General features: G+C 33.9%; 1 protein-coding gene across 8 annotated transcripts in view; it reads left to right on the top strand.

Moving 5' to 3' along the window:
* The window catches only part of AKAP13 (A-kinase anchoring protein 13), a 375368-nt gene that overhangs the window by 143739 nt on the left and 217934 nt on the right, over nucleotides 1-13695 (top strand). For all 8 annotated transcript variants that reach the window (XR_012486996.1, XM_074295087.1, XM_074295091.1 and 5 more), the window contains exon 3: nucleotides 8540-8687. Coding sequence is in view for 7 of the 8 variants with exons in the window: in XM_074295087.1 (XP_074151188.1) it covers nucleotides 8540-8687 (148 nt within the window). In the remaining variant the exon portion in view is untranslated. The remainder of the gene's footprint in view (nucleotides 1-8539; nucleotides 8688-13695) is intronic.

Genomic DNA, 13695 nt, shown 5'->3' on the forward strand with positions numbered 1-13695 from the left:
TTTCAAAGTAGGTACATATACACATACATATACATACATACATACACACATGCATATATACAGACACACATATATATGTGTGTGTGTGTGTGTGTGTGTGTGTGTGTGTGTGTGTGTATATATATATATATATATATATATATATATATATATATATATATCCTTCCCCCTCTCAGTGTTTATAAGCATATGAAAACTTATTGGATTTGTTTGGCTTATTTTAAGGGTAAGGATCTTGACTAATATTGCTTTATATGCTCAGTCTTTTGAATAGTATAGGCAGTATATATTGTGTTTAGGATTACAAGGTGAGAACTCAGGTTGTCTGGACAATTACAAGGTGAGAACTCAGGTTGACTTGACAGTTCTCTGGCTCAGACCTTTGGTTTGGGCCTTTAAAGGGAGTTTACACCTTAGGAATTCTAAGAGGAGCAAGTTCATTGGTGGAAGTGTTTCCCCACGCCCCATTGAGTTCTCACATGCCTATTCTTTGGGAGGATAAAAGAAGGGCAGCATTGGGTCTGAGAGAATCTACTCTGGGATAGAGTTTTGACACCAGGCAGGCTGAAAGGAGACCAGTCTGATTTGAGGAAGGATAAGAATTGGAGGAGATTCAGAGCTCCCAAGAAACCTACGCACACAGGTAAAAATTTTGCAGATCTCCTCCCAGAGAAGGATTATAAGTGATCAGACCACCGGACCCTCACAATTCAAGAACTTTGCATATAATTGTGATGGTCCAGTCTAGCTCCTCTGAAGGGCTCAGAATAAGTCTTTGTCAGGATAAGCAAAAGTCCTTGCCCCACGTTGGGTTCCAATATATAAAGGTCTGAGCCAGAGAACTGTCAAGTCAACCTGAGTTTTCACCTTGTAATTGTCCAGACAACCTGAGTTCTCACCTTGTAATCCTAACATATTGTAAAATCTCAAGTTAGTTCATTTATTTACAAGCAATCAGTTATTAAGCATCTTCTGTGTTCAAGGCATGGCATTAGTTTTTGAACATATAGAAAGCTGTTTTCACAGAAATTACAATGGTCTAAAGAGTGGGAAGAAATATAGATAGATAAACAAACTCTCTCTCTCTCTCTCTCTCTCTCTCTCTCTCTCTCTCTCTATATATATATATATATATATATATATATATACACATATATATATGTATATATAGTTGATTACCTTTTTGGAGAAAATAAGATAAATGCAAAGAGGATTAAGTGCCATTGATGTGGTTGTGGTCCCTTTCAGACTAGTCCTTTCAGATTGATTTATTCCTTTCTGATTCCCAGCCCCTCCTAGCTGATCAATTACGAAGTTAGGAGGGGCTGGGAATCAGAAAGGAATAAATCAATCTGAAAGGATTAATCTTAAAGGGACTACAATCTGCATCATTATGAAGTTTGAGTATGAAGAGGCTAATTTCACCTGAAGTTGGAGATACAGATCTAGAAAGTATCTAGAAGTGATAACTGGGAGATGGAGGTGTAAGGAGTGAGAGAAAAGAAAGCCTGAGAAAGAATCTTGGGCCTGGGAGTGAGGGATAGGGAATAAGCCAGTCAAAGAGGTAAGAGGAATCTGAAAGGTGTAAGGATTGACCATAGGAAGGGAGTGTTGAGGAATTCTAGGGAGAGGAATCTGGAATGAGGGGAGGAAGCCATTGAATTTAGTGATGAGTTTATTATTAGAAGAGGTTTTTCAATGGAGTAGTGAGGAAGTCAAAATTGAATGAGTTTTAAGAGTGGGTAAATAATGAGTTTGTGAGTTTAAATGACTTCTTAGAAATTTGGTCATGACATTAATAAAGCTTTAAAATAAAAGACACCTAAGGGCAGCAGAATGTTATACTATAAAGAACATTTTATTTAGAATCAGAAGATCTAATTCAAATCTTATTATTACTTAGTCTCTTTGACTTTAGTTACTTTATGGAATAATGTAAAGATATTGGGCTAAAAGATTACTGAGTCCAGCTCTTATATCTTTGATATTATGATTCCTTTCTCTGGTATATTTCTCTATCTGGGGCTGGACTTGGTGATTTTTTTAAAGCCCCTTCAGCTATAAAGTCTGTGTTTGTCCCTTGGTGCCTAATATTCAAATCTGAGCCATTGTTGAGTGTGATAAAGGTCACCTTTCTTTTTGGATTAGTGAAACCCAACTGTCTCCCTTTTTTTAGTTGTTTCAGAAAGGGACAGGTAGATTAGACAGTTCAGTGGCCCCTACTTGTGTGTAGGATTAAAAAAAGAAAATGAAGCAGGTTAGCATAATGGAATAGTATCAGGATTTAAAATGAGAGTAGTAAAGCCATTTGAAGACCTAATAACTTAATTATTACTACTTATTTGAGTTCATGGAAAGGTACATTGCTATAAAGAGTTTAATTGTGTGATGTTCGACAGCTGATTCTTTGTCCCTCTGTTTCCCCATTATGTACGTTGAAGATTAATTTGCCACCATTTTGATAGGGAATTTTATTAGCTTAAAAGGATTGGGAAAACTTTCTGTGCTAATTTTATGAAAGGGGAGGAATGCAGTTATTTTATTTCCTTAATCCTAGGAATCGTTTTCCAAATTTATATGTTAAAGAACCAACTGTGGATGGCTATCCAAGAAATTTGCAATTTTTAATCAATTGAATGTATAATGACTATATAAACTGATTATAGAGTTTTCAGATCAAGAATCCAGAACTAATTCACTAATGGGAGTTTAAATGCTGGACTCCCAAGGTAGAAGGTCATATTTCTGAAAGAAGAAAGTTTAAATAGGCTTTTGTAAATCTTTGGAAAACTTGAGGTTTGGCTACAGTTACTTTGAAGGGCAGATTTAGAATGAATTAGAATGTAAAATGTGTTGAAAATTGACCTAGTTAACAAGCCATTCTATTGTTGCAGTTAGAAACATGATAGATTTGTTAAGTTATCCAATGACTCATCCATTCCATGGGTTTATTCTTTAATAAAACAGGAGAAACTTAAACCAATATCTCTCAAGGATTGGTGATATAAAATAAGCAAGACAAAACAGTACAAAAAAAAGTAAAAACATCAGAGTTTATTTTTACACCCCATTTGCTAAATCTTTTTTTGGCCATCTCCTAAAAGTTTCTGTGTTTGACACTATTGCAGGGAGATAAGTGTCATATCATTAAAATTCAGAGTAAGATTTTTTTGTTGTTGTTATTGCTTAGTACCATTTTTAAAATGTGGTCTGCTTCAAGAGAAACATTTTAATTCTCATAGTTTTTGAATGTGGTTTCAGTTCAATAATTCAGACATAATATAATTTGCATTTAAACCCTCCCTACTCCCAATTCTATGAAAAGTATTTATGATTTGTTCTACTTTTCCTTGTGGATAAGAGAGATGTTGATGCTGGCCACTTTTAAGAATTTCTTTTGAAGGCTGTTCTGAAAATTGGCATGACTTTTCAAACCTAACCAAAATTAAGAAATTGTGCAGAAAGGGACTTTAGAGATACTTAGTCCTAGAAAGAGGAAGTGATTTGCTTAAGATCATAGACTATAAAGTGTAATGGTGGGATTTGAATCCATGTTTGAACTCCATCTTTAGGCCTTCAGGTGGATACTCAAAGCCCTCACAAGTTTACTAGAATATTGTCTACAGGCAGAATCTGACACTGCTTGTTTGGTACTTTGAGGAATAAATTTGTTCAGGGATACCTCAGTAGCATTGTGCATGTAGGATACTTTTATAAATAATTTATAAATAATTCGGAATAGAATGGTGATTTAGTTAAATTCCAAGATCAGATTCAGATCCAAACAGAATTTAGTTAAGGAAGACATGGAACATGCTTTTGAATATTGTCACCTTTACTGTGTGATTTTTTTTTTTTTTTTGTGCTTGATTTGTATCTTAACATAAAACATAAATGTTGAAGAAGTAAGCAATTTCACCACAGCAGAATGTTACTTGTTCATTTTGAGAATACTAAATCCATGTTCATGTAGCCTGAGGTTAATTTATTGTTGCTAAACCCAAGTAGTGCTTTTTTCTTTGTTGTTCTACCGAATAGCTATTAGCTCTCTTCCAATTTTAGATCAAAGCTATGATAAAGCCCATTCTATCAAATAGATGTTATTTATGAATTTTTATTTTCAAAAATAAACAGTTCAATTTGTTTTAAATATTTATAACTTTTTTTTTTCAGTATGAATTAGGTTTCAGAAGTACCTCTTTTCCTCCTTTTCTTCTTGAAAAATTGAAAGATTTGGCGGGCTGTAGCATTTCCCCCCATGTCTCCTATGAGAAAGGATCAGAGAAAGAGCAGAAACAGAGACAGAGGAAAAGAAAAGAAAAAAAGAAAGGCATTCTGGAAATGGCAGGTGTAATAACCGGTTTTGCATTATCCTGAGCTGTAGGAAAACTTTTTTTTTTTTTTTTTTTTTTTTTAACTTTTACTGGATCTCAGCCGAGATCTGGGCTTTCTTTGTAAAGAAAAATAGATAAGGTATGAAACTTCTGTGACCATCTGGTTAATCAATTAAGTTGTCAGTAGTTCTGTTAAAACTGTTAATTAAATGTCATTACTAAGGCAGAAGGGAGTTAATTCACGTATTTGCACTGATTCTTTTTATGTTTGCTAAGTTATGGGTAAATGGCACAGAATTAGAATTTCGGAGTTGTAAGATCAGGAAGGAGCCAAAGAATTCCTGTAGGTAGGATTCCCCCATTTTATATAAGAGGAAAATCAGTTCTAGAGAGATGCGAAGTGACTGATTCAAAGTCGTTCAATCAACAAACTTTTTTTTTTTTTTAAACTTTTAACAAATTCCTGAACTGAGAGAGGAATCAATATTCTTTCTAGTACACATAGGAATAAGGTATTGGGCTTTCATACCTCTTTTTGAAAGAGAAGCCAGTTTAAATTAAATGGTAGTCTTTTTAAAAGTTTAAATAAAGGTGGTCTTAAAGCTGAACTTTGAAATCATGAATTCTGGAAAATAAAAGAAACAAAATTATAGCAAAGAGGAAGAAGTAGAAAGATGAAAGATTAATGACTTCAAAATTTGACTTGGTTTGATGGAACAGAACATTTGGTTCCTAAATCAAGAAAGTATGCAGCCATACTTTAAATTCCAATTCTAGCTCTTTCCCCAATTAAAAAAAAAAATATATATATATAAGTACATTTTATGTGTATTATATATATATATATATATGTATATATATATATATATATATATGTTTTTAAAATTTTCACCCTTTTGTACAATTCAGATTGTTACTTCAGAATTATCTCCATAATCTAGCAAAGCACTCTTTTGGTAATGAATCTGGCATATGAATTAGAATAACTAGTCACAGATATCATAATAGTTAGATTTTCTTTGTGGTAGAGTGAAAACATTTTAAGCTAACAAAGTATAATTTTTTAAAGAATGATTTTATTCATATATTTTTATATTACCTTTATTAATGAATATATCCCTCTCCCTTTCCCTACAAAAAAAACCAAAAAACTGTTCCTTGTAACAAATTAAAAAAAAAAAAAAAAAGCCCTGCAAATCTAACCAACAGATTAGCTGAGATTGACAGTAAATGCCCTGTTCCATAGAAATAATCACTCATCTTTGCAAAGAGAGGGAAATATATTTTCTCAACTGAAACCCTTCTTCACCAGTAGCATTGCATTTTATTTTTAATTCTTAAACATTTCTATTGTTGTAATTATTATACATTTTGTTTTCCTGATTCTGCCTTGCATCAGTAAATTTAAATCTGAAAAGGCTTTTCAGAACTCATGCTAAAATCATTTCCTACTATGTTTAAGTAGTATCCTATTATATCCATTACCAATTTGATTATCTGTTTACATTTATAGACATCTCCTCTTTCCCCCCAGCGCTTTGCTGGTATAAAAAGCAGCATCATGTAAATTAATATATCTTTCTACATAGAAACAAATCTCATTCTAACAGTGTCTAAAAGTGACATCCAGATTTATGTATACAGTTTTTATCTTCCTATGGTTAGATTACATTATTATAATTTTCTTTTCATTCCCTGTCTTATCCCATTCTAGATGCTTCTTTTTCTTTGCTATAATATTATGCAGCAAATACTTTAAGTAAATAACATTTAAAAATTGACCAGCCTGTCTGGAGGGCAACTATGGGGATAGAGCACCAGGTCTGAAGTCAGAAGAGCTGAATTCAAATGAGGCTATACACATTTACTAGCTATGTGACATTGGGCAAATCATTTAACTTCTGTTAGCTTAAGTTTCCCCTTATCTATAAAATGGTGATAATAACATCTAACTTATGAGGCTTGTTGTGACGATTAAATGAGATAGTACTTGTGAAACATTTAGCCCAGTTCCTGCCATATAGTAAGCACTATATAAAATGTTTTTAACTTTTCAGTGTAAATTATGATTCTCCACCTACTGGAGTGGCTGTTTCCAAGACCAATTAAAATATAAAATTAAAGTGAATAGTGACTTAAGTCACCTGGAATTCTGTTTGAGAAAGGGTATTTCCCCTTTGCTCAAGGGCTTTTGAAACTGGCAGTTCAAAGTCCTAAATTAATCACCTAGTGTTTAAAGAAAATATGAGGTTCTGTTTTGCTGTTATCTTTCTGACATTATATCAATAAACTTTGACTCTAGTATTGTAAAATATGCTGACTGGATTCTGGGTCAGAATGTAGAATGGAGCTTTGGTATTCTGCACAGTACTATTTTTTGTTATCTGATACAGTGGTCTTCTAATACAATGCCATGACTTGATGCTCAGAAAAATTAGGAAGATGAATCACATTCCCTTTTCCTATAGTCTAATCCTGGACATGTCTCCAGTAACTGTCTATCTTCCTTATTTTGCTCCTGGACAATAACCATTTAATAACCCATTCTTCCCCTTGCCCTCACACGTACCCTTTAAAAAATACACAGACACAGACACAGACATACACACAATGTATGTATGTATGTATGTATATGAAAAGAGTGAGCTGCATAAGTTAAGCTGGGATGAATGATTTGGGAGTTACATATTTTCCCCCAAACTCAACCTTTATATGAATTTCTCCATTTTTACTAAAGGTACCACTATTTTTTCAGTATCCTAGGTTCACAATCTTTTACTTATCATTGACACCTCACTCAAAACTGCTTGCTAGATATAATATTTATTACCTTTCATTTGTTTATTGTCAAATCTGATGGTCTCTTCTCATTTTGATCTCTTTCAACACTGTTGATCCCCATTTTCCTCTTGGATACTTATTCTTTTTTGTATTCTTGTAGTTGTCCTACCACTCCTTAGTTTTATTTTCTGGATTATCTTTTATATTATACCTCCTAACCATGAGAGTTTGCTCAGGATCTTCCCTTCTGTCTCTCTCTTCCATTTGTGACTGTATTAGCTTAAATGTCCCACTTCCCTAATCTCTACATCCATTCTCACCTAAACTCCACTCTGACATCACAAACAGTATATAGGACATTTTGAGCTGGATAGTCTGTAATTATCTCAAAACATTCAAAACAAAATTAATTACCTTTCTCCCCAAGCTCACTCCTATTACTAACTTCCTTTTTACACTGTTCCCCTTACTCAGGTTCTCAGCATTTGCATTATAACTTTTCTTCACTCCACATATACAGTGTGGTGACAGATCTTGCTATTTCTACTTCTACAACATGCCACGTTTATCCATTTCTCTTTATGCCTTACAGCCATTGCGGTTTAGGAAACTCATTCCTACGCATCTGGAGAAGTGCAATAGTACACTAATTAGTATCCCTGCCTAAAACACTCCTCTGTGTAGTCCATCTTTCACAAAGCTGTCAAACTTATATTAAAGTGCAAGTCTGATTACAAAACTACAGCAGCTTCTTATTTATTCTATGATCAAATATGATTTCATCTTTATCTCATCCATTTTTGTGTAATATTTATAACATACATATTATAAAGATAATGGTACACAGATAAAATTTGTAATTGTTGTTCAGTGGCTTATCTTATCCAACTCTTTGTTATCATGTGAACCATATTGTCCATGGGCTTTTTTCTGAACTTTACCATCATCCCTCGGGAAACACAAATTAATAGAGCAATAAATATCCTTTCATAATACTTCTTTCCCCTCTATATAAACTTTAAAAAAATCATCTGCATGGCCAACTATTAGTGGATATCCCTCTTAATTCTTTGCTTATTATAAGAGAAAATGATCAGTGCTTCAGCAGGATTTAACAAATCACAGAATAAGTTGAAATGAAAAAAGGTAGAAAAGCACATTATATTTAAACCATAGCTCCCATAGCTTGAGAATCTTCTACATATATGCTTTATTTTTAAATCTCCCCCTTCTTTTGTCTCTCATTCCCATTCACCAAGTACACACAAGAATCTTGAAGGAGCAAGCAAACGATGTGAAACAGGCAATGGGCTTCACATAATCTTTGGTCTCCTCAAACTCTGATTTTTTTTATAAAGCAAGAGACTAATATTTAGAACCTTCTAAAGTGAATTTTTCATGCTGTTTGTCTTATTTTCCCTTAGGGTGACTGTGTTGTCACAGTGCTGCTTGCTGAAGAGGATAAAGTTGAAGATGATGTAGTTTTTTACTTAGTGTTTTCTGGCTCCACTCTCCACCACTATACAAGTACCAGGAAAGTGAATCCTGATACCTTGGAGACAATTGCTCCTGGTAAGTACTTTAAAAGGAACCTTTAAAGGAATTCTTTTCAATATAAAGTATTTGAAAGCAAATGATGTGGATCATTTAGAAAATAACAGGTGAAATAGGGACCTTTCCTAAACGTTACTTAAATAATATATAACTGGGGCAGCTAGGTGGCGCAGTGGATAGAGCACCAGCCTTGAATTCAGGAGGACCCCAGTTCAAATGTGATCTCAGACACTTAACACTTCCTAGCTGTGTGACCCTAGGCAAGTCACTTAACCCCAGCCTCAGGGGGAAAAAATAATAATATATAGCAGGTTGGTTCAGAAAACAGGATTGGCTATTATTGGAGTTTGGGGTTTATCTTTTTTTTTCTTTTTTTTTTTTTTTTCTTTGTGATTGCAACTTTAGCTTAGAATTGTCTGATTGCCATTATATTGCAAAAAAAAAAATTATTAATTGTTGAATTATTTTCTATTGAGGAAGAGAAGAAAGGTTTGATTTGATTTATTATTTCTTTTTTTATTATAGCTTTTTATTTACAAGATATATGCATAAGTAATTTTTTAACATTGACAGTTGCAAAATTTTTTGTTGCAATTTTTCCTCTCCTCCCCCCCACCTCCTCCCATATATGTTAAATATGTTAAAGTGTCTGTTAAATACAATATATGTATACATGTCCATAGTTATTTTGCTGCACAAAAAGAATTGGACTTTGAAATAGTGTACAATTAGCCTGTGAAGGAAATGAAAAATGCAAGTGGACAAAAATAGTTTGGGAATTATATGTAGTGTTTCACACTCATTTCCCAGAGTTCTTTTGCTGGATGTAGCTGGTTCTATTCATTATTGAACAAATGGACCTGATTTGGTTCATTTCATTGCTGAAGAGTGCTACGTCCATTAGAATTGATCATTATATAGTATTGTTGTTGAAGTATATAATCTCCTGGTCCTGCTCATTTCACTCAGCATCAGTTCATAAACGTCTCTTCAGGCCTTTCTGAAATCATTCTGCTGGTCATTTCTTACAGAACAATAATACTCCATAATATTCATATACCACAATTTATTCAGCCATTCTCCAATTGTTGAGCATCCACTCAGTTTTCAGTTTCTGGCCACTACAAAAAGGGCTGCCACAAACATTTTTGCACATACTGCTCCCTTTCCCTTCTTTAATATCTCTTTGGGATATAAGCCGAGTCATAACGCTGCTGGATCAAAGGCTATGCATAGTTTGATAACTTTTTGGGCATAGTTCTGAATCGCTCCCCAGAATGGCTGGATGTATTCACAATTCCACCAACAGTGTATCAGTGTCCCTGTTTTCCCACATCCCCTCCAACATTCTGCATTATCTTTCCCTATGATTCTAGCCAATCTGACGGGTGTATAGTGGTATTTCAGAGTTGTCTTAATTTGCATTTCTCTGATTAATGACTTGGAGCATCTTTTCATATGGCTAGAAATAGTTTCAATTTCTTTGAGAATTGTCTGTTCATATCCTTTGACCATTTATCAATTGGAGAATGGCTTGATTTCTTATAAATTAAAGTCAATTTTCTATATATTTTGGAAATGAGGTCTTTATAAGAACTTTTGACTTTAAAAATGCCTTCCCAGTTTATTGCTTCCCTTCTAATCTTGTCTGCATTGATTTTGTTTGTACAAAAACTTTTCAATTTGATATAATCAAAATTTTCTATTTCGTGATCAATAATGATCTTTAGTTCTTCTTTGGTCATAAATTCCTTCCTCCACAGGTCTGAGAGGTAAACTATCCGATGTTCTTCTAATTTATTTATAATCTCATTCTTTATGCCTAAGTCATGAATCCATTTTGACTTTATCTTGGTGTTCATGGTTTTAAGTGTGGGTCAATGCCTAGTTTCTGCCATTGATTTATTATTTCTTACCATTTTCATATAGTTCCTTTTCTGTCATGGTGATGTCTGCTTAGTGGTGTGTATGGGGATAAATTCTTTATTTGTTTGAGTGTGAACTAACAGCAATATCAACTTTCATGCATATTGATGGGGAAAAGAGTTGGATTAAGTGGCCAGCATAAGATAATTCTAAATATCTGAAAAGTTGATTTAATATTTGTTATCTGTGAATGCAGCAAGGCCAAAATATGGAGTAGTATCAGAGCAGTGTACTCATTCTGCTTGTCAAAAATGACTATTTCTTAAAAATGACTACTTCAGTGAATGTAGGAAGTAAGTAGAACCTAAAATTAAGGTGAATGTTTAGGAATTTTACTTAAACATGAAGTAAACAGTTTAGAATGGGTACTGATTGCTTTTCAGAATTTGTAATTTAGACCTTTGGTTACAACCACTTTTCCTTTGTTATTTACAATATCAAGCATATCATGACTTTGAACTAAAACTCTATTTACTAAGAGGTGTTAAGCAGTATCAATATTACTAAACATTTATTGTTAGTTACTGGGATAGTTTACTTTATTCAGAATTAGTTATGACCCTTTATAAAAAACATACAGGAGAAGAAATGAATCTTCATTTTGAGGTGATTGAATAGGAATTGTATTTTGTGAGATGATGACAAGGGAGAGAGTATGTTCTAGGAAATGTCTAGTAGTGGTAATACTGCATGATACAGACCTGTTAGAGAACAGACTTATAACTTAAGCCCTTCTTACATAGTTCCATCAGGAGGAGCAAGAAGGTGGAAGATGTAAATGCTTAGACCTGTATCTAAGTATCTGAAATGTTCCCCTATCAACTTATCCTCCTTTCTTCCACTCACTGGACTTACAACTCACAATCCCTTAGGGCTTGGTCTTAGGTGCTATGAGCCACTTTACATTAATTATAAATAAAGAATTTTGTTGTGTAAAGTTGTAGAAGGACCATTAGATCTTGAGTAAAGGGTACTGGATTCTAATCCCTCACTGGTACTTTCTGGGATTTTGATCTGGTCTTTTTATCTCACTTTTTTCAGCTACAAAATAAAGAATTGGTCTATATGTCTTTAAGGTCCCATTTATTTCTAAATCCTGTGAATCATTCAGAGGGTGGGTATTTGTTAATGCAATATCTAAATATAGCCACAGGGTTGCTGTAAGTGGAGAGAAGGGGACCTGTGTAGGATATGTTGTAAAAGGCTGGAACAAATGAAAAGATTTGGCAAGGAATTGGATATATGGGGTGAGAAGATAAGGAGTCAAAGAGTCAACAATAAGTTGTCAGCCTGAATTATTGAGAAAAGGGTGGCATATTCAATAGAAATAGGAAAGTTGGGAAGAGAAGATTAAAAAAAATTTGTTTGAAATGTAACTATTATTTTATAGGATATGTTATGTTTGAGATATCTAAGTGACATCTAATCCAAAATATGCCTAAAAAGCAGTTAGTGATGTGGAAAGATGTTAGGAGGAAGGATAGGAGGACTGATGATACTTATTCTTGCCCCTATGTGTTAAAATTTTATGTATGTATGTATATACATATACATATGTGTTTATATGTATGCATGCATGCACGTATATTCTTCCCCAAACAGATGTTTATGTTTTTATAAACTAAATTAAAATCATTACTCCAATAATCAGGCAAACTTGTGAACCATCCATCCCCAAATACTATATATAGTGTTTATGCTCAGAAATCATTCTTGATGTTTAGCTTTTAAAAAGACGACGTGTAGGTGAAAATGAGGTTTTTCAAAATATAGACAAAGAACTGGACAGCAGGCATCTTTTACTTTCATGCTTCTTTGTCCTGCTGTTTTTAGAGGTTATTCTAGGGATCTGAATGTTTGGAGACTTCCACAATGGGATGATCATAAGGGAAAGAAAGGTTTGGTCATTTCTCTTCTGGTCTGTGTCCAGTGTTACCCAAAAAAGGCCCCACTTTCCTTGCAGCCACAAGCACTAGTGCTCCTCTTACCTCTGGAACTGTGACAATCAGGTCCAGGCTTCCTGTTTCTTATGACTGACCAGAAGCATTTGTCTCTGGAACTGTGACCCAGAATGTCTCTGATTGGAGAATTTCCAAAGCTGTTACCACCACTGTTGTGTTTACTTCCAAGTACCATTGCTAGTGCTACTCTGTGTACATTCTGGGCTTGCCCCAGCCCCAGTGTTACACAATGTCCTAAGTTCTCTTAGGCTGGAAAAATGTCACACATTGACCTTTTATTGTCTCTGCTACTTCAAAATTTGATTTGAGGAATTATTTTAAATTTGTTGATAGCAAATGTTGGGAGAGTTCAAGTGAATTGTTTGCTTTTATTCTAACATGGCTTCACTTCCAGTAATCTCTAATATATTATTGAAAAAGAATCTCTTCAATTTAGAATTATACCCAAAGGACTGTGAAACTTTATATACCCTTGGATCCAGCAATGTCTCTACTAGGTCTTATCCCAAAGAGATCTTAAAAGAGGAGGAAGGACCCACATGTGCAAAAAATGTTTGTGACAACCCTTTTTATAGTGGCTAGAAACTAGAAACTGAATGGATGCACATTAGTTGGAGAATGGCAGAATAAGTTATGGTATACGAATATTATAGAATATTATTGTTCTATAAAAAATGACCAACAGGATGATTTTAGAGAAGCCTGGAGAGACTTTTATGAATTGATACTAAGTGAAGTGAGCAGAACCAAGAGAACATTGTACAGAGTAACGGCAAGATTATTCAATGATCAACTGTGATGGTCTTGGCTGTTTTCACCAATTTTAGTGATTCAAGGCAATATCAATAGAATTGTGATAGAGCCATCCTCATGCAGAGAGAGAATTATGAAAACTGAATGTGGATCAAAGCATAGTATTTCACCTTTTTATTGTTGTCACTGTTGGTTTTGCTTCTTTTTTCCCTTGCTCTTATTTTTTTCCCTTTTGATCTAATTTCTTGTTCAGCATGGCAAATCTGAAAATATGTTTAGAAGAATTGCTCGTTTAACCTATATTAGATTGCTTGCTGTCTTGAGAGGAAGGAAAGCGGAGAAGAGGGAGAAACATTTAGAGTACAAGGTTTTGGAAAGAAGAATAT

The sequence above is a fragment of the Sminthopsis crassicaudata genome, chromosome 2 (assembly GCF_048593235.1).
Source record: "Sminthopsis crassicaudata isolate SCR6 chromosome 2, ASM4859323v1, whole genome shotgun sequence".
In the NCBI taxonomy this organism is placed as follows: domain Eukaryota; kingdom Metazoa; phylum Chordata; class Mammalia; order Dasyuromorphia; family Dasyuridae; genus Sminthopsis; species Sminthopsis crassicaudata.